The sequence below is a fragment of the Haliotis rufescens genome, unplaced genomic scaffold (assembly GCF_023055435.1).
Source record: "Haliotis rufescens isolate VD_foot unplaced genomic scaffold, xgHalRufe1.0.p SCAF_20, whole genome shotgun sequence".
Taxonomy (NCBI): domain Eukaryota; kingdom Metazoa; phylum Mollusca; class Gastropoda; order Lepetellida; family Haliotidae; genus Haliotis; species Haliotis rufescens.
Window position 1 is genome coordinate 2,668,964 of NW_025963891.1, and position 26,906 is coordinate 2,695,869.

Genomic DNA, 26,906 nt, shown 5'->3' on the forward strand with positions numbered 1-26,906 from the left:
AGCCTTGTGGTTAAAGCGTTCGCTCGTCATGCCGAAGACCCGTGTTCGATTCCCGACATGGGTACAATGCGTGAAGTCCATTTCTGGTGTCCCTCGCCATGATATTACTGGAATATTGCTAACTCACTCACTCACTCACTCACTCACTCAATAAGATCAAGATCTTCAAACTTAAATATCAGGCCTTTGTAAAATAGAGAACAGATGTTTTGATTGTGATGCGTTGATAAAGTTTGCAACAGTAGGCTACCCAAAGATTTAGGAAAGGATAATTAAGGTGACATTATCTTGAAGGATGTGATTCACTGGGGAGGGTCTAGTGAAAGTGAGCTGATTACGTATGGGGGGATGTGTACTCATACAGACAATATAACTGGAAGAAGAATTGGGAGTTGGAATAAGCTGATAAGATTTTGACCTGGCAGCAGAGAACTGAGTTCCTTGGGTCAGAGAAAGAAAGAAGGGGTGGGGGTGGGGGTTGGGTGGGGGTGGGAGTCCGGATGATATGCAAGAGTGAGAGGGGGGAGGGGGGGGGATTTACTGCAGGAGGCATCACTTGCCCTGGAGGCCTGAGTCTGTGGAAGCATTAACATGGAGAGAGGACTCTCCCTTACTGGCAAGGGCTTGTTATTGTTCCATTGTGAGTTGAGACACAATACTATTTCTTATTCTTATTTTTTATTGGTATATTTGTAGTGTAGCTTTTGTACCCTGACCCATGAAGGCGTTTTGTAAAATATAATACATTGAATCTATATTATGTATTCTTTGTCTATCTCAGGTCATCAGTTTGGATAGTTTGTTATACATAGTGCTCAATATGCCTGCTTAATCTATTATGCATGTTAAGTGTCATGTGTATATGATGACGAAAATAACATCAGATAAACAGAGTTCACTCTCACAAGTGACGTTGCATGGCGAGATTACCATGAAAATGTTCAAGTTCATAAACACCAGTTATCTGGAGTTTACATGAATAATATTCAAATGTCAACAACCTCAAGGAAAAAAGAAAGACATACATAGCTATGGTTCAAATACATCTTGATATGGTTGAGCGTGTGATATCATGTTCCGTTTCTAATTCTTAAGTGGTTTTGCATGAGATGTTTTGTGGGTAGCTACGTGATTGGGGCTGCTGTGTTTACAGGGGCCATTTCCGGGCTGGAATTGCTGGATGCTTTAAAACCAAGCAGGGTACCAGATAGACTTGCACAATTTTTTTTATTTTAAATAATAATTTCTATATTATGTAAATAATAAGAACAAGTTATGCCTATAAGAGACTGGAGTCCACATATCTAGACTTGCCTATTAGGAGGATAGAATTACAACGCATCCATGGACTTTTCTTTCAGTACAGCCTTGCAGCAAGTCTAGGTACCAGACACAGACACTTCAAACATTTAATAGATTCTAGGATGCTAGTTCTGATAAATTTGTTTTGTTGCTTTATGTTTTACATTGATTGCAAATTGAACTGTTTATATTGGGCCAAGGTCATGCGCTGGACTGGTTGACCTTGGGGTGGCCAAGTGGTCAGTGTGCTTGCTTGTCAGGCAGAGATCCAGGTTTGACTCCTCATATTGGTGATGGCATGAGGACTTGGCTGGTTGATTGACTGCAAATGTTGCTAAAATGGTTCCTATTTTGTAGCTGTGGTCGGTATGATGAGTGTGTTCTCCTTGAAATTAAGCCTTCATGTAAGACCTTGGCTTACCCATTTTCTTTAAGCACTCTCCATCACCAGTGTGCACCTCCCTCATTCCCAGCACACACATGCGGCCCTCATCAATGGGTACTTATCATCAAGTATGTGTTTGAGATGTGCCAAAGGTCCAGCAATGGAGGGAACAGTTGATAGCTGCACTTCATGTTGGATGCTGATCTGAAAGAGTGGGAAATTGTTTATAATGTGATTTGAATATTAAGACTTTTAAACCACTCCAATAACTCTTGTTTTGTTGGTGGTGACGCAGTTCCCAGATTGACCCTGATTGTAATGGTGCATACCTGTTATCAAGGCTTTTATCAATTGTTCTCTCACTGGGGTCACTGTGAGCTAGAATTGCACAAGTCTTGAAGGCAATAATTATTAGTTTAAATCATTATTTCTAGATTATGTAATTAAGTTGTCCCTATAAGAGACTGGAGTCCTTAGTACTGTCCACATATCTAGACTTGCCGGGGGCACGGGTGGCCCAGTCGTCTAAGGCGCCGCGATTCGCTGTGCAGAGTTGCGTCCCTTGGGCACGCCAGAAACCTATGATTGTGGGTTCGAATCCAGTTCGCCCAAATTATGTTTCCAGGTTTGTCAGCACCATACCCGTGCTCATGGGTTTCACCGAAGTGGTAAACGTCTGAGACCTGCATCACTTCGGGCTTTCCTCCCACATTAAGCTGACACACCGTGATATAACTGGAATACTGTTAAAAGCGGCGTTAAACCCAACTCACTCACTCACTCTAGACTTGCCTATTAGGAAGATCGAGTTACTACACATCCATGGACTTTTCTTTCGGTAGAGCCCTGGAGCAAGGCTAACTGTGGGCCTACTTTTGACATTATACTGACTTGTTCTTCATCTCTTTGGGCCTGTCTTCGACATTAGTGATGTGAGAAGGGTTTTACTCCACTTGTTGCAAAATTCCAGCAATATCACGGAGGGGAACACACTCCGTCGCAGTGGTGACTCAGCATAACACCACTGCCACAGGCTAATTTGCATATCACGTGACTGGACTTTTCTCTTGTTTGTAAACAAACGCGCTTTTTCAGAAATCAGTATAGAACGGACTAATGCAAGTATTTGGGGGCGCTTTACATATTGTTTTGCATAACTATATAGCTATGCTACTACAACTGCGATAGTGAGTTGCATGACAATATATATTTATACATCAAAGTGACCGTGTCGCTAGCTCTCCGTTGGGCTTCGATGACAGCACGTGGAGCCGTACAACCAATGTAAACATAGGATAACTACGCAAAAACAAGTAGATTTTTACGTATTTGCATACTTTCTCAATTCTTCAATTCATTCTTTGACATTTGTTTATAAAAAAATGTGTAGACTTGTCAAACATGAAACGGATGAAAAGCATATGCAATATCTTGAATGGACTGTGAAAGATGTGACGAATCGTCACATGGCGCTGGCCTGTGGCAGAGGTACTATGCTAGCTGGCTGCCGGCCGCATGGAACTCTGGGTAGGAGAGTGGGAGGGCAACACTAGAAATATTATTTTAGCCATGTGGAGAATCAAATTCGGGCCTTCGGCGTAACGAGCGAACACTTTAACCACTAGGCTACCCCACCGCCCCTTTCTCTGACATTATAGTGACTGGACATGATATTATGGACATACTGATCAAGGCAGTGTTAACACAACTCACTCCCATCACTTTGTATGTGTTTGTTGTTTAATGCTGCACTCAGTTATATGACAACGGCCTGTAAATAATCAAGTGTGGACAAGACAATCCAGTGATTGATATTATGAGCAATGATCCACACCACCAGAGAATGTTGACATACCATGGAGTCTGACCATCCGATTTATTAAGTTACATCTACAACAAGTTGCTAGGGACCAATTCTAACCTGGAATCTCCACTGGTTCCCATTTTAGTTGCCTGTTATGACAAGCAATGGAGTGGCTGGGTCACATTTTCCCTGGTCCCCACTGCTGTTGTGATATGTATTATGCAATTTTTTTTTTTAACTTTCCTGTGAAGATCCGGGCTAGAATAGATCTTCAGCAACCCATGCTTGCCGTAAAAGGCGACTATGCTTGTCGTAAGAGGTGACTAATTTGATCGGGTGCTCAGGCTTGCTGACGTGGTTGATGCATGTCATCGTATCCCAATTGCATGGATCGATGCTCATGCCATCAATCACTGGATTTTCAGTCCAGACTTGATTGTTTACAGACTGCTGCCATATAGCTGGAATATTGCTGAGTGTGGCGACAAACAAACCAAAAAATAAACTTTTTTTAACTTTGGCACTCAAAATGCCCAAACCACATATGAATTTAATTAAATTTTCAATTTGTTTAACAATGTACAAGTCTAACTTTATAAGAAATGGATAACAGTTAAAACCTGTCCACCATCTGCGCTAGAGTGTTTGTTTTCATCTCAATAACTGTTAATGAAACTTCCTATAAGTTTGAATGGCGACTCTCATGGGCCCTGGCCACAAGATGGGTTAGATGCCCTGGTGCCACAAGGAAGCATTTGTTCTACAGACATGATTTGTGATAGAAGTTGTTGAAGGACAGCCATGTGACCCAGAGAACAATGGAGCGAGTGTCTGCCAGACAGCATGGCTGCCAATATGGCCACCAGTCAAGCCATCAATTCAGCTGCTCCAAGGGGGCTGTTGTCTGTGATGGGAGTCAGTTTATACAGAACTAGTGGCAAGAACTGATTTACCAGAGGGTTATTATGAAGGCTTGGTTCATCTAGAACGTATCAAGTCAGGCAGTTTATTAATTTTGTTTTTTTCCATTGCTGTGAATGAATTACAAGTTTAATATTATTAGAACATAGGTTAATTCCAGATTTCATGGGAAGAGAGTTATTCGTGTTTTACAGAATTGAAGAAATGCCCAAATTGTACCATTACACGCGTGTCCTTGACCTTCAGGTAGTGTTGCAAGACATAATTGTGCTATAGGGCTTCGGGGGCTTACTATTGATATTTGGGTGGGAGTGAAGGGGGTGGCAGAGAAGGGGAGAGGGGTGAGAGAGAGAGGGGTGGGAAAGAGGGGTGGGAAAGAGGGTGATGGAGTGGGGGAGAGGGGATGGGAGAGAAGGTGATTGGAGAGGGGGAGGGAGAGGGGGTGGGAGAGAGGGTGATGGGTGTGGAAGAGAGGGAGAGGGGGTGGAAGAGAGGGTGATGGGAGTGGGAGAGAAGGAGATGAGAGGGGGAGAGGGGGTGGGAGAGAGGGTGATGGGTGTGGGAGAGAAGGAGATGAGAGAGGGGGTGGGAGAGAGGGTGATGGGAGTGGGAGAGAGGGAGATGAGAGGGAGAGGGGGTGGGAGAGAGGGTGATGGGGGTGGGAGAGAAGGAGATGAGAGAGGGAGATGAGAGGGAGATGGGAGTGGGAGAGAAGGAGATGAGAGAGGGAGATGAGAGGGAGAGGGGGTGGGAGAGAGGGTGATGGGAGTGGGAGAGAAGGAGATGAGAGAGGGAGAGGGGGTGGAAGAGAGGGTGATGGGAGTGGGAGAGAGTGAGATGAGAGAGGGAGAGGGGGTGGAAGAGAGGGTGATGGGGTGGGAGAGAGGGTGATGGGAGTGGAAGAGAAGGAGATGAGAGAGGGAGAGGGGGTGGGAGAGAGGGTGATGGGTGTGGGAGAGAAGGAGATGAGAGAGGGAGAGGGGGTGGAAGAGAGGGTGATGGGAGTGGGAGAGAGGGAGATGAGAGAGGGAGATGAGAGGGAGAGGGGGTGGGAGAGAGGGTGATGGGTGTGGGAGAGAAGGAGATGAGAGAGGGAGATGAGAGGGAGAGGGGGTGGGAGAGAGGGTGATGGGAGTGGGAGAGGGGGTGGGAGAGAGGGAGATGAGAGGGAGAGAGGGAGGTGAGAGGGAGATGAGAGGGAGAGGGGGTGGGAGAGAGGGTGATGGGAGTGGGAGAGAAGGAGATGAGAGAGGGAGAGGGGGTGGAAGAGAGGGTGATGGGGTGGGAGAGAGGGTGATGGGAGTGGAAGAGAAGGAGATGAGAGAGGGAGAGGGGGTGGGAGAGAGGGTGATGGGTGTGGGAGAGAAGGAGATGAGAGAGGGAGAGGGGGTGGAAGAGAGGGTGATGGGAGTGGGAGAGAGGGAGATGAGAGAGGGAGATGAGAGGGAGAGGGGGTGGGAGAGAGGGTGATGGGTGTGGGAGAGAAGGAGATGAGAGAGGGAGATGAGAGGGAGAGGGGGTGGGAGAGAGGGTGATGGGAGTGGGAGAGAAGGAGATGAGAGAGGGAGAGGGGGTGGAGGAGAGGGTGATGGGGTGGGAGAGAGGGTGATGGGAGTGGAAGAGAAGGAGATGAGAGAGGGAGAGGGGGTGGGAGAGAGGGAGAGGGGGTGGAAGAGAGGGTGATGGGAGTGGGAGAGGGGGTGGGAGAGAGGGTGATGGGAGTGGGAGAGAGGGAGATGAGAGAGGGAGATGAGAGGGAGAGGGGGTGGGAGAGAGGGTGATGGGAGTGGGAGAGAAGGAGATGAGAGAGGGAGAGGGGGTGGAAGAGAGGGTGATGGGGTGGGAGAGAGGGTGATGGGAGTGGAAGAGAAGGAGATGAGAGAGGGAGAGGGGGTGGGAGAGAGGGAGAGGGGGTGGAAGAGAGGGTGATGGGTGTGGAAGAGAAGGAGATGAGAGAGGGAGAGGGGGTGGAAGAGAGGGAGAGGGGGTGGGAGAGAGGGTGATGGGTGTGGAAGAGAGGGAGATGAGAGAGGGAGAGGGGGTGGGAGAGAGGGTGATGGGTGTGGAAGAGAAGGAGATGAGAGAGGGAGAGGGGGTGGGAGAGAGGGTGATAGGTGTGGGAGAGAAGGAGATGAGAGAGGGAGAGGGGGTGGAAGAGAGGGAGAGGGGGTGGGAGAGAGGGTGATGGGTGTGGAAGAGAGGGAGATGAGAGAGGGAGAGGGGGTGGGAGAGAGGGTGATGGGTGTGGGAGAGAAGGAGATGAGAGAGGGAGAGGGGGTGGGAGAGAGGGAGAGGGGGTGGGAGAGAGGGTGATGGGTGTGGGAGAGAAGGAGATGAGAGAGGGAGAGGGGGTGGGAGAGAGGGTGATGGGTGTGGAAGAGAGGGAGAGGGTGATGGGTGTGGAAGAGAGGGAGAGGGTGATGGGTGTGGAAGAGAGGGAGAGGGGGTGGAAGAGAGGGTGATGGGAGTGGGAGAGAGTGAGATGAGAGAGGGAGAGGGGGTGGAAGAGAGGGTGATGGGGTGGGAGAGAGGGAGAGGGTGATGGGTGTGGAAGAGAGGGAGAGGGGGTGGAAGAGAGGGTGATGGGGTGGGAGAGAGGGTGATGGGAGTGGAAGAGAAGGAGATGAGAGAGGGAGAGGGGGTGGGAGAGAGGGAGAGGGGGTGGGAGAGAGGGAGAGGGGGTGGAAGAGAGGGTGATGGGTGTGGAAGAGAGGGAGAGGGTGATGGGTGTGGAAGAGAGGGAGAGGGGGTGGAAGAGAGGGTGATGGGGTGGGAGAGAGGGTGATGGGAGTGGAAGAGAAGGAGATGAGAGAGGGAGAGGGGGTGGGAGAGAGGGAGAGGGGGTGGGAGAGAGGGTGATGGGTGTGGAAGAGAAGGAGATGAGAGAGGGAGAGGGGGTGGAAGAGAGGGAGAGGGGGTGGGAGAGAGGGTGATGGGTGTGGAAGAGAAGGAGATGAGAGAGGGAGAGGGGGTGGAAGAGAGGGAGAGGGGGTGGGAGAGAGGGTGATGGGTGTGGGAGAGAAGGAGATGAGAGAGGGAGAGGGGGTGGGAGAGAGGGTGATGGGTGTGGGAGAGAAGGAGATGAGAGAGGGAGAGGGGGTGGAAGAGAGGGAGAGGGGGTGGGAGAGAGGGTGATGGGTGTGGAAGAGAGGGTGATGGGTGTGGAAGAGAGGGTGATGGGGTGGAAGAGAGGGTGATGGGAATGGGAGAGAGTGAGATGAGAGAGGGAGAGGGGGTGGGAGAGAGGGAGAGGGGGTGGGAGAGAGGGAGAGAGGGAGATGAGAGAGGGAGAGGGGGTGGGAGAGAGGGTGATGGGTGTGGAAGAGAGGGAGAGGGTGATGGGTGTGGAAGAGAGTGAGATGAGAGGGAGAAGGGGTGGGAGAGAGGGTGATGGGTGTGGAAGAGAAGGAGATGAGAGAGGGAGAGGGGGTGGAAGAGAGGGAGAGGGGGTGGGAGAGAGGGTGATGGGTGTGGAAGAGAGGGAGAGGGTGATGGGTGTGGAAGAGAGTGAGATGAGAGGGAGAAGGGGTGGGAGAGAGGGTGATGGGTGTGGAAGAGAAGGAGATGAGAGAGGGAGAGGGGGTGGAAGAGAGGGAGAGGGGGTGGGAGAGAGGGTGATGGGTGTGGAAGAGAGGGAGAGGGTGATGGGTGTGGAAGAGAGTGAGATGAGAGGGAGAGGGGGTGGGAGAGAGGGAGAGAGGGAGATGAGAGAGGGAGAGGGGGTGGGAGAGAGGGTGATGAGAGAGGGTGATGGGAGTGGGAGAGAAGGAGATGAGAGAGGGAGTGGGGGTGGGAGAGAGGGAGAGAGGGAGATGAGAGAGGGAGAGGGGGTGGGAGAGAGGGTGATGGGTGTGGAAGAGAGGGAGAGGGTGATGGGTGTGGAAGAGAGTGAGATGAGAGGGAGAAGGGGTGGGAGAGAGGGTGATGGGTGTGGAAGAGAAGGAGATGAGAGAGGGAGAGGGGGTGGAAGAGAGGGAGAGGGGGTGGGAGAGAGGGTGATGGGTGTGGAAGAGAAGGAGATGAGAGAGGGAGAGGGGGTGGAAGAGAGGGAGAGGGGGTGGGAGAGAGGGTGATGGGTGTGGAAGAGAGGGAGAGGGTGATGGGTGTGGAAGAGAGTGAGATGAGAGGGAGAAGGGGTGGGAGAGAGGGTGATGGGTGTGGAAGAGAAGGAGATGAGAGAGGGAGAGGGGGTGGAAGAGAGGGAGAGGGGGTGGGAGAGAGGGTGATGGGTGTGGAAGAGAAGGAGATGAGAGAGGGAGAGGGGGTGGAAGAGAGGGAGAGGGGGTGGGAGAGAGGGAGAGGGGTGGGAGAGAGGGAGAGAAGGAGATGAGAGAGGGAGAGGGGGTGGGAGAGAGGGAGAGGGGGTGGGAGAGAGGGAGAGGGGGTGGGAGAGAGGGTGATGGGTGTGGGAGAGAAGGAGATGAGAGGGGGAGAGGGGGTGGAAGAGAGGGAGAGGGGGTGGGAGAGAGGGTGATGGGTGTGGAAGAGAGGGAGAGGGGGTGGGAGAGAGGGAGAGGGGGTGGGAGAGAGGGTGATGGGATGAAAATTGCTGGATGTTTTTGACATGTGGAAAAAAAATGTTTTGAGGAAATTTGTTTTTGCTCTTCCTTTCATATAATTCTTCCATGTCACAACTGCCACGGCACATAGGGACCAGGAAAGTTGATGTTGTGAACTTAATCAAAAGGCCTTGTTAATCGTGGTTAGGCAATGGCCTGTTTATGATTTATTCAGTCAAGTGATATATGCCACACAAGATATTTTGACAAACAAACATATGTTTTAGAAACAATTTGAGAATAACCCTGCCGTAACACATATGTCAGATGAGCGGTACGCTAGGAATGTAAAAAAGGTTGAATATTGTAGGAATATGGAACTGTGCACCTCCACCATGTAACTGGTACGTGGTTCTTTGGGGAATTTACAATTATATATATTTTTTTGAAATTTTCGTGGAAGTCGTTGCATGGACTTTGAACTGTACATGAATATTGTGTCTGAAGCAGCACTTTATTCACTTGTCGACATAGTGGGGATGTGAGACGGTTGTGAAGTAGTTTCAAAATATATTCAAGTGGATCATCAAAACCATTCTATATTCTTCACAAGACTTTGCACAGACTAAATGGTGCAGGGCAGGTGATCGTGAAGCTAGGACAATGGTGACAATCTGCCATTTGGCCAGGACTCAGGTGATTGTGAAGCTTGGACAATGGTGACAATCTGCCATCTGGCCAGGACTCAGGTGATTGTGAAGCTAGGACAATGGTGACAATCTGCCATCTGGCCAGGACTCAGGTGATCGTGAAGCTAGGACAATGGTGACAATCTGCCATCTGGCCAGGACTCAGGTGATCGTGAAGCTTTGACAATGGTGACAATCTGCCATTTGGCCAGGACTCAGGAGGGGGGAGGGGAGGACTGATATTGCTGAAGGAGGGGTAGGGGAGGACTGATATTGCTGAAGGAGGGGGAGGACTGATATTGCTGAAGGAAGGGGTAGGGGAGGACTGATATTGCTGAATGAGGGGGGAGTTAAGGTCTGATATTGCTGAAGGAGGGGGATGGGAGGACTGATATTGCTGACGGAGGGGGGAGGGAAAGACTGATATTGCTGAAGGAAGGGATAGGGGAGGACTGATATTGCTGAAGGAAGGGATAGGGGAGGACTGATATTGCTGAAGGAGGGGTAGGGAAGGACAGATATTGCTGAAGGAGGGGTAGAGAAGGACCGATATTGCTGAAGAAGGGGTAGGGGAGGACTGATATTGCTGAAGGAGGGGTAGGGGAGGACTGATATTGCTGAAGGAGGGGGAGGACTGATATTGCTGAAGGAAGGGATAGGGGAGGACTGACATTGCTAAAGAACAGGAGCACCATACCATTGTGGAATTCACCATAACATAAATCTAAGACATTCATCACTTCAAACTGACAAGCGGCGCAGCCTGACAAACTCACTCACTCACTCACTGCAGATTCATGGAATTTACACCCGTTTCTTACAATAGACCTTTTCTGAAGTACAGACTCCACTTGGATGCATGTACGCTGATCAGATTAGTTGGCTGGTATTAGATCTGACACCTCTCATCACTCAGCCAAACATGCCCCGCCACGGTCGCCACTGACAACCTACAGCATGGCGGCAGACACTTAGTTTATGAGCCATAACGTGCCTCCATTCTTCACATGGCAGAAGAAATCAGGCAGCATCATGCTTAATTTTTCATCTAAAAAATATAAGAGAACCTCCTTGAATTTCTTCCAGCAAAAAGCTGTTGAACCCTCTCTAAATAACTGTATGGGGAGATTAGGCCACCCAACATGCTCCCTGCGGTGTTGGCCCTGCTTTTGTGTGAAGGCCTCTCGTTAAGTCATTTGTTCAGGTCTTTAACCAATAAGATATTGCCTGAGAAGACAGGAGAGCTTTCAGTCAATCATGTACAAAGTTCAGGTCATCTCCAGACATACTTGTTGCCCTTGTGTTTTTTCTCCTATTTTCTCAAGCTAAACCCTAGTCGTTTTTGCCAGTGTTGTTATGAAAGTATAAACAAAGTTTATATGGCGTCATGCAGAAATATCAGACCAGGTCTTAAAAACGGAAATGATTGAGTGGTGAAATGATAGTAGATAGAACTTTCAGTTTTTTCAGTATGTATTTGTTAATTCTTTTGTCAGTATCTGCTTGAACAGGAGGGTTTTGTGGATACAAAATGCTGGATCGGTTTACAATTAGAATTGACTGAATGAATGGAATGAAGGTTCTGTGCAGCTTCTTTTCTCAACTATGTCCGTGCAGACACAGTTGTAATAAGCTGCAGTTTCAGGGTCAGACACAGTTGTAATAAGCTGTGGTTTCGGCATCAGACACAGTTGTAATAAGCTGTGGTTTCAGCATCAGACACAGTTGTAATAAGCTGTGGTTTCGACGTCAGACACAGTTGTAATAAGCTGTGGTTTCGACGTCAGACACAGTTGTAATAAGCTGTGGTTTTGGCATCAGACACAGTTGTAATAAGCTGTGGTTTGGCATCAGACACAGTTGTAATAAGCTGTGGTTTCGGCGTCAGACACAGTTGTAAAAAGCTTTGGTTTCGGCGTCTTACACAGTTGTAATAAGCTGTGGTTTTAGAACAGAATCAGGTCTTGCCATAAACAAAAGTAGAAGCTATTTATGCCTAAGAAGCTATTTATAACTTTGGTACATTTGTTTGTTGGTAGTGGGGCTCCTGTGTTTATATTTTTGCAGTATCTTAAATTTTGACCTTGATTTGACCTTTGCACTTTGACCGTACTGAAAGTTGAAACTTCTTATGGCCATTAGTCCTTTCTTTCAAAATATGATGACCTATGGTGTATCTGTAGTTAGTATTGAGGCTCAACAAGTGAACTGTTTTTCATGATATTTTATGTATAATTATTCTCAAAATGCATATTCTTCCACTAAAAACATAATCTCGGAAACTACTGGACCAATGAAGCTGGAACTTTTCGTGGTTGTGACATTAAGATGATGGGTGACCATGTTGAAGAGGTTCCATTTATGGCCGTTATGTTCCGTTTTTTTAATAATGATTTTAATGTTGGAGTGTAAGTGTAAGCATGGTAAGGTTTTTGTCAATATTTATGCAGAAAATATTTAAATATCAACATTGACAGCAACATTTGTTAAGTGGCTGTGTTAACATTTTAAATTATTATCTACATATCCAGGTGAGCTACAATGCCGTGGCACTATTTTTCAATTCTTAAACCTTTAACAGTAGAGGCTGAGAAAGCCACACAATCACGAACAAATGGTCCCTGATAAAACCTGGTAAATATTTCTGTTCTCCCTCTATAAGACAAGCTTGTTGCGATAAAGCACATGCAATGCTATACAAACAAAACAGCCGCGCTGTCTGCTGTCATGTAGGTAAAGAATAATAGACAATAACCAGCATGGCTCCTTTATGTTTTCATAACATGTTGTATACACATAAACATCTAGATATTGACTCACACTATAAATACCAACCATGCTCCGCATAGGAATACATGGAGGACTATTTGAATAAATATTTCAAAGAAATCAGCCACAGTTTGGTGTTGAAACACAAATTGTACCTATCATCAAAGTATTTTGTTGTTTATCAGTGGTTCAGTCGTTTGCGTGTTGTGTGTTTTGTTGTCTGGTGCATAAGGCAGGAACGTGTTGTAGTAGAGTGTGTGTCTTGTAGTCAGGTCTAGGTGGCAGGAACGTGTTGTAGTCTGGTCTAGGTGGCAGGAACATGTTGTAGTCTGGTCTAGGTGGCAGGAACATGTTGTAGTCTGGTCTAGGTGGCAGGAATGTGTTGTAGTCTGGTCTAGGTGGCAGGAACATGTTGTAGTCTGGTCTAGGTGGCAGGAACATGTTGTAGTCTGGTCTAGGTGGCAGGAGTGTGTTGTGGTCTGGTCTAGGTGGCAGGAGTGTGTTGTAGTAGAGTGTGTGTCTTGTAGTCTGGTCTAGGTGGCAGGAACGTGTTGTAGTCTGGTCTAGGTGGCAGGAACATGTTGTAGTCTGGTCTAGGTGGCAGGAGTGTGTTGTAGTAGAGTGTGTGTGTTGTAGTCTGGTCTAGGTGGCAGGAACGTGTTGTAGTCTGGTCTAGGTGGCAGGAGTGTGTTGTAGTAGAGTGTGTGTCTTGTAGTCTGGTCTAGGTGGCAGGAACGTGTTGTAGTCTGGTCTAGGTGGCAGGAGTGTGTTGTAGTAGAGTGTATGTCTTCTAGTCTGGTCTAGGTGGCAGGAACATGTTGTAGTCTGGTCTAGGTGGCAGGAGTGTGTCGTAGTCTGGTCTAGGTGGCAGGAGTGTGTTGTAGTCTGGTCTAGGTGGCAGGAACGTGTTGTAGTCTGGTCTAGGTGGCAGGAACATGTTGTAGTCTGGTCTAGGTGGCAGGAGTGTGTTGTAGTAGAGTGTGTGTCTTCTAGTCTGGTCTAGGTGGCAGGAACATGTTGTATTCTGGTCTATGTGGCAGGAGTGTGTCTTGTAGTCTGGTCTAGGTGGCAGGAACGTGTTGTAGTCTGGTCTAGGTGGCAGGAACATGTTGTAGTCTGGTCTACGTGGCAGGAGTGTGTTGTGGTCTGGTCTAGGTTGCAGGAGTTTGTTGTAGTCTGGTCTAGGTGGCAGGAGTGTGTTGTAGTCTGGTCTTGGTGGCAGGAGTGTGTTGTAGTCTGGTCTTGGTGGCATGAGTGTGTTGTAGTCTGGTCTAGGTGGCAGGAGTTTGTTGTAGTCTGGTCTTGGTGGCAGGAGTGTGTTGTAGTCTGGTCTAGGTGGCAGGAGTGTGTTGTAGTCTGGTCTAGGTGGCAGGAGTGTGTTGTAGTCTGGTCTAGGTGGCAGGAGTGTGTTGTAGTCTGGTCTAGGTGGCAGGAACATGTTGTAGTCTGGTCTAGGTGGCAGGAGTGTGTTGTAGTCTGGTCTAGGTGGCAGGAACATGTTGTAGTCTGGTCTAGGTGGCAGGAACATGTTGTAGTCTGGTCTAGGTGGCAGGAGTGTGTTGTAGTAGAGTGTGTGTCTTCTAGTCTGGTCTAGGTGGCAGGAACATGTTGTAGTCTGGTCTAGGTGGCAGGAGTGTGTCGTAGTCTGGTCTAGGTGACAGGAGTGTGTTGTAGTCTGGTCTAGGTGGCAGGAACGTGTTGTAGTCTGGTCTAGGTGGCAGGAACATGTTGTAGTCTGGTCTAGGTGGCAGGAGTGTGTTGTAGTAGAGTGTGTGTCTTCTAGTCTGGTCTAGGTGGCAGGAACATGTTGTAGTCTGGTCTAGGTGGCAGGAATGTGTTGTAGTCTGGTCTAGGTGGCAGGAACATGTTGTAGTCTGGTCTAGGTGGCAGGAACATGTTGTAGTCTGGTCTACATGGCAGGAGTGTGTTGTAGTCTGGTCTTGGTGGCATGAGTGTGTTGTAGTCTGGTCTAGGTGGCAGGAGTTTGTTGTAGTCTGGTCTTGGTGGCAGGAACGTGTTGTAGTCTGGTCTAGTTGGCAGGAGTGTGTTGTAGTCTGGTCTTGGTGGCAGGAACGTGTTGTAGTCTGGTCTTGGTGGCAGGAACGTGTGATAGTCTGGTCTATGTGGCAGGAACGTGTTGTAGTCTGGTCTAGGTGGCAGGAACATGTTGTAGTCTGGTCTAGGTGGCAGGAGTTTGTTGTAGTCTGGTCTAGGTGGCAGGAGTGTGTTGTGATCTGGTCTAGGTGGCAGGAACATGTTGTAGTCTGGTCTAGGTGGCAGGAACATGTTGTAGTCTGGTCTAGGTGGCAGGAACATGTTGTAGTCTGGTCTAGGTGGCAGGAGTGTGTTGTAGTCTGGTCTAGGTGGCAGGAACATGTTGTAGTCTGGTCTAGGTGGCAGGAGTGTGTTGTAGTCTGGTCTATGTGGCAGGAGTGTGTTGTGGTCTGGTCTAGGTGGCAGGAACATGTTGTAGTCTGGTCTAGGTGGCAGGAACGTGTTGTAGTCTGGTCTAGGTGGCAGGAACATGTTGTAGTCTGGTCTAGGTGGCAGGAGTTTGTTGTAGTCTGGTCTAGGTGGCAGGAGTGTGTTGTGGTCTGGTCTAGGTGGCAGGAGTGTGTTGTAGTCTGGTCTAGGTGGCAGGAGTGTGTTGGGGTCTGGTCTAGGTGGCAGGAACGTGTTGTAGTCTGGTCTAGGTGGCAGGAGTGTGTTGTGGTCTGGTCTAGGTGGCAGGAGTGTGTGGTAGTCTGGTCTAGGTGGCAGGAACGTGTTGTAGTCTGGTCTAGGTGGCAGGAACGTGTTGTTGTGTTGGAAGATGAAACCAGCTAGACAACAAACACCAGGAGATGAGTTGCATGTTGCCCACGAAGCCAACGGATCACACTCACATTGCCTCGGTGTTGATGGAGGTGTTTGTTTGTTCACGTTTACCTTCCATATTGTACCCACAGGAGCTAACACAATGTGGCCTATCTCTCCATACTTACTGAAGACCTTTCCAGAAGCACTCGTGTTGCATATAATGCATAGCATACCCCAGACGGGAGATATGATAACCTCATGATCAGGCAATTCACCTTTCTATTCATGCTGATCAGCTACAAGGTGTGTTGTGAAGGAGGGGAGAGCACATTTTTCAACATGGTGGCTGATCTTTATATGAAATGAAGCATCTGGTCCGGTGTGAAGACTCATATGATATGGTACTGATTGTCCATGTTCTTCAATGTAGGTTATGGTAACCTTCTGGTGCAGGTGTGGAGGCGATGAGTTGCATCATACAGCACCAGGACATTTGTAGCAGGTTAGAGTAGGGTGTTATGGTGAGATGGATTACAGGACATTTGTAGCAGGTTAGGTTGGGTGTTCTGGTGAGATTGATTACAGGACATTTGTGTCAGGTTAGGGTGGGGTGTTCTGGTGAGATGGATTACGGGACATTTGTAGCAGGTTTGGGTGGGGTGTTCTGGTGAGATGGATTACAGGACATTTGTAGCAGGTTAGGTGGGGTGTTCTGGTGAGATGGATTACAGACATTTGTAGCAGGTTAGGGTTGGGTGTTCTGGTGAGATGGATTACAGGACATTTGTAGCAGGTTAGGGTGGGGTGTTCTGGTGAGATGGATTACAGGACATTTGTAGCAGGTTAGAGTAGGGTGTTCTGGTGAGATGGACTACAGGACATTTGTAGCAGGTTAGGGTGGGGTGTTCTGGTGAGATGGATTACAGGACATTTGTAGCAGGTTAGGGTGGGGTGTTCTGGTGAGATGGATTGGAGGACATTTGTAGCAGGTTAGAGTAGGGTGTCTGGTGAGATGGATTACAGGACATTTGTAGCAGGTTACGGTGGGGTGTTCTGGTGAGATGGATTACAGGACATTTGTAGCAGGTTAGGGTAGGGTGTTCTGGTGAGATGGATTACAGGACATTTGTAGCAGGTTAGGGTGGGGTGTTCTGGTGAGATGGATTACAGGACATTTGTAGCAGGTTTTGGTGGGGTGTTCTGGTGAGATGGATTACAGGGCATTTGTAGCAGGTTAGGGTGGTCATGTTCTGGTGAGATGGATTACAGGACATTTGTTGCAGGTTAGGGTGGGGTGATCTGGTGAGATGGATTACAGGACATTTGTAGCAGGTTAGGTGGGTGTTTTGGTGAGATGGATTACAGGACATTTGTAGCAGGTTAGGTGGGTGTTCTGGTGAGATGGATTACAGGACATTTGTAGCAGGTTAGGGTGGTCATGTTCTGGTGAGGTGGATTACAGGACATTTGTAGCAGGTTAGGTGGGTGTTCTGGTGAGATGGATTACAGGACATTTGTAGCAGGTTAGGGTGGTCATGTTCTGGTGAGATGGATTACAGGACATTTGTAGCAGGTTAGGGTGGGGTGTTCTGGTGAGATGGATTACAGGACATTTGTAGCAGGTTAGGGTGGGGTGTTCTGGTGAGATGGATTACAGGACATTTGTAGCAGGTTAGGGTGGTCATGTTCTGGTTGCGATGGATTACAGGACATTTGTTGCAGGTTAGGGTGGGGTGTTCTGGTGAGATGGATTACAGGACATTTGTAGCAGGTTAGGGTGGTCATGTTCTGGTGAGATGGATTACAGGACATTTGTTGCAGGTTAGGGTGGGGTGATCTGGTGAGATGGATTACAGGACATTTGTAGCAGGTTAGGTGGGTGTTCTGGTGAGATGGATTACAGGACATTTGTAGCAGGTTAGGTGGGTGTTCTGGTGAGATGGATTACAGGACATTTGTAGCAGGTTAGGGTGGTCATGTTCTGGTGAGGTGGATTACAGGACATTTGTAGCAGGTTAGGTGGGTGTTCTGGTGAGATGGATTACAGGACATTTGTAGCAGGTTAGGGTGGTCATGTTCTGGTGAGATGGATTACAGGACATTTGTAGCAGGTTAGGGTGGGGTGTTCTGGTGAGATGGATTACAGGACATTTGTAGCAGGTTAGGGTGGGGTGTTCTGGTGAGATGGATTACAGGACATTTGTAGCAGGTTAGGGTGGTCATGTTCTGGTTGCGATGGATTACAGGACATTTGTTGCAGGTTAGGGTGGGGTGTTCTGGTGAGATGGATTACAGGACATTTGTAGCAGGTTAGGGTGGTCATGTTCTGGTGAGATGGATTACAGGACATTTGTTGCAGGTTAGGGTGGGGTGATCTGGTGAGATGGATTACAGGACATTTGTAGCAGGTTAGGTGGGTGTTCTGGTGAGATGGATTACAGGACATTTGTAGCAGGTTAGGTGGGTGTTCTGGTGAGATGGATTACAGGACATTTGTAGCAGGTTAGGGTGGTCATGTTCTGGTGAGGTGGATTACAGGACATTTGTAGCAGGTTAGGTGGGTGTTCTGGTGAGATGGATTACAGGACATTTGTAGCAGGTTAGGGTGGTCATGTTCTGGTGAGATGGATTACAGGACATTTGTTGCAGGTTAGGGTCGGGTGTTCTGGTGAGATGGATTACAGGACATTTGTAGCAGGTTAGGTGGGTGTTCTGGTGAGATGGAATACAGGACATTTGTTGTAGGTTACGGTGGGGTGTTCTGGTGAGATGGATTACAGGACATTTGTAGCAGGTTAGAGTGGGTGTTCTGGTGAGATGGATTACAGGACATTTGTAGCAGGTTAGGGTGGTCATGTTCTGGTGAGCTAGAATACAGGAGATTTGATGCATGTTAATTTGTAGATATTTAGATATTTTAATCACTTATAAAACACTAAGCTGCCCCGAGAGGAACATGAGAGGAACTGCCCAGAATGATTACAGATACGATCGACTATAGTGCAGTGACATGCAGTACACTTAGTCCACCAGAAAATTTCAGAGAATAAGACAGCTCTCCCCGGCCTTCAGGGAGCCTCTGTTCCCTGTGTTAATTGGCTCCTGGTGGACTCCTGTCTGGAGCTTGTAAAACATTGGAAATATATCATGTGATAATTTGTTGTTTTAACCCAGAAATACTGTCAGTGACTGCTATGAACTTCCTGGAGGTGTATACTGTACTTGACTCGTGCACAAATGTTGCCGTAAAGAATGAGCTGCAGCACATGGCGTCATAGGTTGGTAGATTTCTGATCCCGATGTGTCATGTTTCCTTGACAGACACATATGTTATCATCATTACTTTATTCTGGAGGTTATGAAAATAAACTTTATTGGACATTAATTGATTATTTGATAGCTTTTGAAACTTGAGAGGCATAAAGGGAGATAACTCTAATGTCATAAGCCTTTGACAGGTGTGGATCAGATGAAGACGGTTCTGGTTTCGGACACCGATGGCATCATCAAAGGTTCGCGGAGCTACTTGTCTGACTGAATCTCCGATATACATCTAAAGCTGTGTTTTACTGATCAGCTACAACCAGGGGACGTTTTTATACACATCACTTCCTGTAAAAATGTTACTGGGTTCAGGAGTGGGGAAGATGTGTGGAGGGTTCTATTAAACAGTCAGACCACACGCTTTCACATCAGGTAGAGATCAGTGCTCTTGACCTTTGTTTACAAAGACATGGTTAATCTGAACTGTTTTCAGTTATGATGACTGCAGCACCCTTGTTATAAATAATTAGATAGACTAAGGTTCTTGTAATGGATGACACAGCTTAGTGTTGTTGTTCTACAACAAACATTAGTTTAAAAGAAAGACTGGCTTGAAAAATGCTGAAATTAGTACTGGACATAATGTGGGAAAAAAATATTGGCAACTTCAATAAAAGATTCTAAATGTAGTGAAGAATTTCTGTCTACCCTGGTGTGTACAAAAACATGAAAACATTTAAGGAAAGTTAAAAAGAAAGTAATATAATTTGAACAAGATTTTCAGACCCAATTGTTATTCCCCTGGTTTGAAAAATGGGGGGATATTGCGATCAGCATGTCCGTCTGTCCGTTTGTCAGCCATCCGTTTTCTGTTTCCGGAGCAGAATGCCAAAATCGTTAAATATTTCTTGTTGAAACTTTCTATGTGTATCAGTCTAGTGGGAACTGGTGCCCTTTGATCATTTGGAATTTGTATTCTGTTTTTGTTTGTTTTGTTTTCATGATTTCTCATTATGAAAACAAATTGTTTTTTATTACTAAACCCGTTAAATATTTCTTGTTGAAAATTCCTATACAGATAGGTCTAGTGGTGAATTGGTGCATTTTAATGATTTGGGATTTTGTTTTCTTTATTTTTTCATGTTTTCATGACGATAAGTTGGACTTTACTGAAAATGAGGGTGGTGCTTGTTTCCGACGCCGAACTCCAAAACTGTTGAATACTTTTGGACGGAACTTGCTATACAGATCAGTCTAGTGGTGAACTGGTGTCTTTTGATGATATGGAATTTTGGAAAATACTGAACATTATTTTTTTCTTCGCTGAACTGAAGGCATCCAGTGACAATGAACCAGAAGTGGGGTATAGTAGCCAAACTCTATTTTCCAGTTGTACGAGGCTGGGGTGGATACGTCATCTCCTGATGACTCTTGTTTATTTGATGCATTTGTCCATACAGTAGGCATGGTGGGGCAGGATATGCCAACCTTTTTGCGACCACCTGGTGTCATCATGGTTTGATTTATAGTGATTTATAAATGTATGCTCATGATATAGTTGGAATGATACAAAGGACTTACACAGGTGTCTTTTGATTGTGGAAATGTTTTATGTTTATTCAGATGTGACTGTGCAGTGTTTTGGTTGCTTGTTTCGGGCTAATTTCTGGCTAATTTCTGTTGTGTGTCTGGGTCCAGTGGGATGTGTAACGGGGGACTGTCTGTGTCTGTGTCGTGTACAGTGCTCGGTGCTGTTCACAATCACAGCACAAGTGTATGGGTTGTTCTTACAGGCTTATGGTGTGCACAGCTTAATGTATTGCCTGCAACCCCATTCACTCACTCACTCTGTCAGAGGGGGCGGTCAGGTAGCCTAGTGGGTAAAGAGTTCGCTTGTCACGCCGAAGACCCGGGTTCGATTCCCGAAATGGGTACAATGTGTGAAGCCCATTTCTGGTGTCCCCCGCCGTGATATTGCTGGAATATTGCTAAAAACGGCGTAAAACCATATTCACTCACTCACTTACTCTGTCAGAAAAAAACTGACATACCATATATAACATAATTAGTGTTCCTACCTAATTAACTATGGTTTGACTCCCAGATGGGACTCAACCTAAAACAGTACTAGGATCTGTTCTTTACTCAGTGTTCCCCAAATATAACATTTGTTACATTTGACCACTTTCTAAATGGCATTGTGTGTTCATGACTATCACCAGTTATTATTGTACTACAACTCTATTGCTTGTCATAAGACGTGCCTCAAGAGGATCAATCCTAGATTGATGGCATGGCATCATGTCCTAAAGGTGTGGGATGTTCCTCATAATATCAACCACTGGTATGTCTTGCATACTATCAGCAGACTGTTGTGATATAGCCGGAATATTGCTGACTGCTGTAGAACAACAAACTTGTTACAGCAAATTTCAGTTTTGGAAGAATTATAGAAGAGAGAAAAATATATTTTTTATTTTTATTCCACATATTTGTGAAATGTTGGGTTAGTAGATCCATCAGCAAGCTTCACACAAGCTGGAAATGGTCTTGGATTGGGCTGTCCTGTATCACAGTGTTAAATACATAGAGGCTGGGGGGCACGAGTGGCCCAGTCGTCTTAGGCGCCGCGATTCGCTGTGCAGGGTTGCATTTCTTGGACACGCCAGAAACCTATGATTGTGGGTTCGAATCCCGGTTCGCTCCGATTATGTTTCTAGGTTTGTCAGCACCATACCCGTGCTCGTGGGTTTCACCGAAGTGGTAAACGTCTGAGACCTGTATCACTTCGGGCTTTCCTCCCACATTAAGCTGACACGCCGTGATATAACTGGAATACTGTTAAAAGCGGCGTTAAACCCAACTCACTCACTCACTCACATAGACGTTGCTTCCTCTAATAGTGCATGATGTCATTATGCTGCAAAAGATGTCAGTCACTCAACTGATGAATAATTAATGCATAAACACTACAGGTGTGGACTTTCAATAGAGTAGTAACTGGATATGGATGGTGATATGACGGATACTGTTCAAAGCGACATTAAACCCAATTCACTCACTCACTCTCTAATAAATTTGTATATATGGTAAAGCAGCGTTAGAATAGGGTGCTTGTCATAAGATGTGACTAATGAGAGTGGGTGGTCAGGCTCGCTGACTTGCTTGATGCATGTCATCGTATCTCTATTGCAGGATTGATGCTCATGATAACAATCACTGGATTGTCTAGTCCAGACTCAATTATTTACAGACCGCCTGTCATAAAGCTGGAATATTGCTGAGTGCAGTGTTAAATAACAAACAAATAAACAAACAAACAAGAAATTGGCACCAGTCTTGTAGTCCTTGCCAAACTGCCCAAGAGTAAAATATCATAAGGAATTTGCCATTTTTAAGGGTTTTCTTTTTCTTATCATTATAAGGACTAGTGGACTAAAAATGTTAATTTTATCACTGGGTAAAGCACTCATGGGTTTTAAAGTTAGCCTTGAAAAGTGTGTTCATTGACTTCAGAGACCTTGAAAAGGCTTTTAATTTGTTGGTTCAATTTTGTATGAACCATGAAAACCATATTTGAGAGAACAAGACACATGACTGCTGTGACCAGAGAGACTGTGGTGAGGGTGAGAGACTGGATGAATCACAGACTGTGTTCCTGGTGTGCAGCCTATCTGACTGGACCTTGGGGCGTTTCCTGCCACTTGATCGGGGAAGAGGAGAGCTGTGTGTGTGTGGAGGGAGGCACTTGATTACAGCCTTATTGTGTTGCCGGCCTAGTGTCCGCTCCTTCATCCAGGACATGGATTTATCTGTGTGTGCTTGTCCGACATTGCAATCGCATATGCATCTATGTCCGTCTGCTTCCATAGCGAACTTCAAAGAACGATTGTTTGAGTAGTTGGTGAATGGCCCAACAACGTCGGGTAGAGATTGAGCTCAGGTGTCTCCGATAATCTCACTTTGGGGAATATTGACCTGTGAACAATGTTTGGTCAGATCCATTTCCAACCTTGCCTGACTTTAGGTTTTCTCAGCAGCATGTTAGAACGTCCTGTTCTGCATCTTCTCTTCATCAGCGCATGCATGTTGGAACGTCATGAATTGCAGCTTGCATTAGGATGGGTTGATGATTTGCAGGTTGGTGGGTTTTCATAAATTTTGCAAGATTGACAAAATACTCCATTGTACGTTTGATATCGTTCTATACTCCATTTAAATTTAATGGCAAATGTGTGAACAATTTTGTCGCTTATTGTTGCCGCATGTGTGATTGCTCATTGTGATGCCTGGAGCCTGCAGGCTGGGGCTTCCTGTTAAAAAGGCCGACTTGAGCCGAATGTTGGCGTCAAACATTCAAATGTTGAGATTGCCGCACAAAGTAAGGTTAGTGGTTAAATTGATTGTGAGTAGTCTTGAGGAAAACAGTTTCAAGTCTCCCACTAACCCTGCAACAGGTAGGCTCCATCTGGTTTATATCCTTCACAGAATCCTTAATCAGAATGATTATGTTCTTTGAAACTGTAGGTCGAGGTCAGTTTTACTCTGTGCTATGCAATATGTACAAGATCTTCATTTTGAACATGTTGAAAGCTGAGCGAACGTTTCATCAGTCTGCTGCATGTGGAGCCCGGTCGAGATCAGGAATCAGTTGATAATGAGATGAAACAGCACTAAATCTTCATTACCTTGTACTCAGATTTAAAAAAGAGTATTTTGATAGTTGTGTCACCATGTAATCTTTGGTAAAAACATAAGTAAGAAAATTCGCCGTGACTTGAGAATAACTGTGTGGTTTTCCAAGCTAGCCAATGCAGAATAGAAAATGTGATAATCATAGGATGATGGTGAGTACATTATTATGTCATTCGCTGAGGGCCCCACTGAGCTGTGTGTATTGCAGGGAAAAACCCATCAATCTTGCATGGTAATTGCTATCTTGGCTTGCATTCTCCTTGGTGCGTGTTGCCTGTCCCTGGATCTGTCAGGAGTCAGCTTGTTACAGGGGGATTTAGGAGATGTCAGGACTGTAGAATTGTGCCAAAATCAGGGTTTCTTCTATGCATGTGAGGTTACTATTTGTTTGTTTGTTGTTTAACGCCGCCCACAGCAATATTCCAACTATATGCGGCGAACTGTAAATAATCAAGTCTGGACCAGACAGTCCAGTGAGTGATATCATGAGCATCAATCCATGGTATAGTGATACAATGACATGCATTAGAAAAGGACATTGAAACCTGGTTGTTGGTAGTGATCAACTCTGCATGTCTCTTAGACTGGAATGATTCACTGTTGCACTTGGGCCCCGCAATATTATTGTCTATGATACAAAATGCTGTACTCTTCATTCAGTATGAATAAGTATCGTGTCATAAGTTATATATACATGTGGATGTGATGTAGTTTTCAGGGGGCGGTCGGGTAGCCTAGTGGTTAAAGCGTTCGCTCGTCATGACAAAGACCCGGGTTTGGATTCCTGATATGGGTACAGTGTGTGAAGCCCATTCCTGGTGTCCCCCAATGTGATAATGCTGGAATATTGCTAAAAGCAGCGTAAAATTTCACTCACTCACTATAGTTTTCAAAGGGTCCTATTTGACATTTTGACTTTATTATTGTGTTTAATTAAGAGATAAACATCCTGTGTTTTCAGTGTAGGGGTAGGTTACCTGCTGATTTAACTATGCTCAATTGAAATTGGAACGGAAATCTCAGCGTGAGGTATCAAATATTAATATATTAAGTGAAGCGGCATGGGTTGAGTCCAGTGTTTTGAGTGGGTTGTCAATCAGAATTTACAGAATCGCTGACAACAGCCTTTAAACAAAATATGGCCCTCTATATGCTCAAGCAGTTTGTTTACAGCATATTACTTCACTGGAACCTATGACAGGCACTGAAAGCATGTAGCACGGCAACTTCGTAAACAAGCATGATGTGGGCACCCCTAAAGAAACACCTCATGTCACTATTATATCATATTGCTCATTGTCAAGCAAAAAATATGACGTGACAGTTGTATATAGAAAAGTTTCAATTAGCAAGCTGTCTGTTGTCCTCAAAAGTTTAAATACATTCTTGTAGATATATCTGTATCATGTTTTCTGCATGAATTGTATTGCCACACATAGCTTTGAATATTGTAGTAACCGCAACTTTGCATTTTGTTGCCTATAGTTGTACATTATTTAAATATGCCTACCACCAATGACTGTAAAAGAAGAACTATTCTAAAAATATTAGCTTCTGTGGTGATGCGAATGTCAAATAAGCTGTTTCAAGCAGAGGGGATTTATTGTGATTTGATACCTCTAACTGACCAATCAAAATCGAGTATTTTCCAAGTTCATGGTAGAATAACAGATTGTTGGCTTGAATGATTGAATGGCACGTTGAATAACGGTTGGTACCTTGAAATAGAATAAACATTTCACAATCAAAAAATGATTTTGGATAAAAACAAAATTATAGTATGTTCACTCACTTTAAACAGAACTAGCATACATTGATATGCTATTCGCTATGCACAGTTGCATCCCTTAGGCATGCCAGGAACCAATGATTGTAGCTTTGAATCCTGGTTCTCCATGTTTCTAGGGTTGTCAGCACCATGTTGTGGGTTTCGCCAGAGTGGTAAATGTCTGAGATCTGCATCACTTGGGGCTTTCCTCCCACATCAAGCTGACACACTGAGATATGACAGTAATACTTTGCAAAGTGATGTTAAACCCAACTGACTGACTATTTCATGTATTAAAACGCAATGGGTGATGATGTGACTTCACACAGTACATTGGTACATTGTTATTTAGGTCAGAACAATACTGACATGGCATTGATATGTTTCAGTGAAACATCTCTGTCACTAGTTACCTGCAACACTGGTACACACTCACTCACTCACTCACTCACTCACTAGAACATTACACCTTGCTCCATCCCACTCACTCACTCACTCACTCACTCACTCACTCACTCACTCAACCCCTATACCACGGAGAGGATCCAACGTAGGGATTTTGAACCCTTTTATCAATATCATAGCTGTTGACTCCTCACTCACTCACACTGAAAAACAGGGTAGTGTATAATATCCTGATATCCTAATGACAGAACAAACTAACGATTCATACATGTGAATATCAATTTGATAAGGTGATACACATGCTTTATATTTACTTTTCTAGTAGGAAAGTACATTATACATTAAACCTTGTCTGACCTTTGTCTGCTTTCTTGTCATTATTTGTGCACAGCAGGAAAATGAAACAAATATAGATCAGTTATTTGTGGTGTCATAACAGCATGGCCCATGGTAGTTTATCCTCTGTTTGAAGAACACTATCATAGATTAGGCATGATAAACATTTACATCCTAGTAAATATCTGAGAGTAGGCACTGAAATGTAGCATTTCTGTTGCGATGTATTCATCGGAGGATTACCTGGCTCATGTTTCTAGCTATGATTGGGATTTTAGGCATGTGAGTTAATCTGCCACTGAATGTGGCTTATGCTGTATGAGGCCCTGTGGGTTGAAGGTGAAAATGGCTGACTGTCTTATTTTCACAAATATAATTTTAATAAAGTTGAATGGTGGATTTGAGACAAGATGTTGAGTCTTCGACACCAGCATTAAAGTACAATCATGGACCTGTGCCTGTTTTTAGTTTTATGTCATAATGGAAATGCAAAAAAGCAGGTAAATATGAAGGCATATCTCCTGGGCTTGATGGTGAATATGAATTTTTTTTTAACTCATGGTCAAGATAAAGTCAAAATCATACTATCGGCTCTGCTTTTAGCAGATTCTTATGAACATGACAAGGGTTTTGGCGCTTGCGTTAGGAGCCAAGTATTTGAAAGCTCCCTTAAATAAGATTTCTGATGGTATATTTTGCTTATTTATTGTACTTTTATTTAGTCAAAGAGAATATCTGATGAAAAGTTCTACCGAAAGCTTCTAGAGAATGTAATTTTCAATTTTAGTATGCACAGCAAGTCGGTGAACTTAAAACAGATATCCTTGGCATAGCAACACATGGTTTAGTCAACAACCGTTCATTTGAATGTTGTATGAATTAGAAACTTGTTATCATTAGATTGATTGTACTAAAACCAAACTTTCTGTTTTGCTTGAAAAGTTTGTGTTTATTTTGTCGTCCTGACTACCTGATAGGTGTTCAATGAAGATAAGAGGCCTCTGTTGAAGGATGGCGCCATACTGCTATACTTATGTACTTACCTAATTTGACAATAAGTGTGATTCGGAAACCATGAGCTTCACATGAAGATTCTAGCAGCTGTCTGTGTCTAAATGTTCTTACATGTGACACAAGCATTAGCAACGAACTAAATATGTTATAAAGCTCTCAGCACCCCCACATATCACCGCTACAATCAGTTACATGTGTTGCCACAAGCAGGGTAATTTGTTTATGTTTCAACCCATAGTCTATCCTACTCATGATC

The 26,906-nt window shown here is 45.5% G+C and overlaps 5 protein-coding genes across 7 annotated transcripts in view; 3 read left to right on the forward strand and 2 right to left on the reverse strand.

The window, feature by feature from the left end:
- LOC124142722 (chondroitin sulfate N-acetylgalactosaminyltransferase 1-like) overlaps window positions 1-26,906 on the forward strand; it is a 76,995-nt gene that overhangs the window by 43,595 nt on the left and 6,494 nt on the right. Inside the window, exon 1 of one of the 3 annotated variants that reach the window (XM_046511327.2) lies at window positions 22,165-22,572. The exons of 1 other annotated variant lie outside the window; for it this stretch is intronic. The gene's annotated coding sequence lies outside the window, so the exon portion shown is untranslated. Of the gene's footprint in view, window positions 1-22,164; window positions 22,573-22,784; window positions 22,890-26,906 lie in introns of those variants that run through there. One more of the 3 variants, XM_046511328.2, reaches the window with a different exon arrangement.
- Window positions 5,916-6,597, forward strand: LOC125382691 (rRNA 2'-O-methyltransferase fibrillarin-like). The gene is made up of 2 exons (XM_048400974.1): window positions 5,916-6,091; window positions 6,354-6,597. The coding sequence occupies exons 1-2, from the start codon at window positions 5,916-5,918 to the stop codon at window positions 6,595-6,597; spliced, it is 420 nt and encodes a 139-aa protein (XP_048256931.1).
- Window positions 7,691-8,485, forward strand: LOC125382692 (protein argonaute 3-like). The gene is made up of 2 exons (XM_048400975.1): window positions 7,691-8,093; window positions 8,181-8,485. The coding sequence occupies exons 1-2, from the start codon at window positions 7,691-7,693 to the stop codon at window positions 8,483-8,485; spliced, it is 708 nt and encodes a 235-aa protein (XP_048256932.1).
- On the reverse strand, window positions 13,160-13,897 carry LOC125382693 (leucine-rich repeat extensin-like protein 5). The gene has a single exon (XM_048400976.1). The coding sequence runs from the start codon at window positions 13,895-13,897 to the stop codon at window positions 13,160-13,162; it is 738 nt and encodes a 245-aa protein (XP_048256933.1).
- LOC125382694 (extensin-like) lies at window positions 14,149-15,304 on the reverse strand. Its single transcript, XM_048400977.1, has 2 exons — window positions 15,298-15,304; window positions 14,149-15,191 (listed from the first exon to the last, which is right to left on the reverse strand). Exons 1-2 carry the CDS (start codon window positions 15,302-15,304, stop codon window positions 14,149-14,151), a joined length of 1,050 nt encoding a protein of 349 aa, XP_048256934.1.

What these genes read in the sequence shown, in the direction of transcription:
- LOC125382692 (XM_048400975.1), top strand. Translation starts at nt 7,691, where the DNA reads ATGAGAGAGGGAGAGGGGGTGGGAGAGAGGGTGATGGGTGTGGAAGAG. An exon ending in TGAGATGAGAGGGAGAGGGG is followed by an intron (nt 8,094 to 8,180) that starts GTGGGAGAGAGG and finishes GTGGGAGAGAAG; the next exon opens with GAGATGAGAGAGGGAGTGGG.
- LOC125382691 (XM_048400974.1), top strand. Translation starts at nt 5,916, where the DNA reads ATGAGAGGGAGAGGGGGTGGGAGAGAGGGTGATGGGAGTGGGAGAGAA. An exon ending in GAGAGGGGGTGGAAGAGAGG is followed by an intron (nt 6,092 to 6,353) that starts GTGATGGGAGTG and finishes TGGGTGTGGAAG; the next exon opens with AGAAGGAGATGAGAGAGGGA.
- LOC125382693 (XM_048400976.1), bottom strand. Translation starts at nt 13,897, where the DNA reads ATGTTCCTGCCACCTAGACCAGACTACAACATGTTCCTGCCACCTAGA.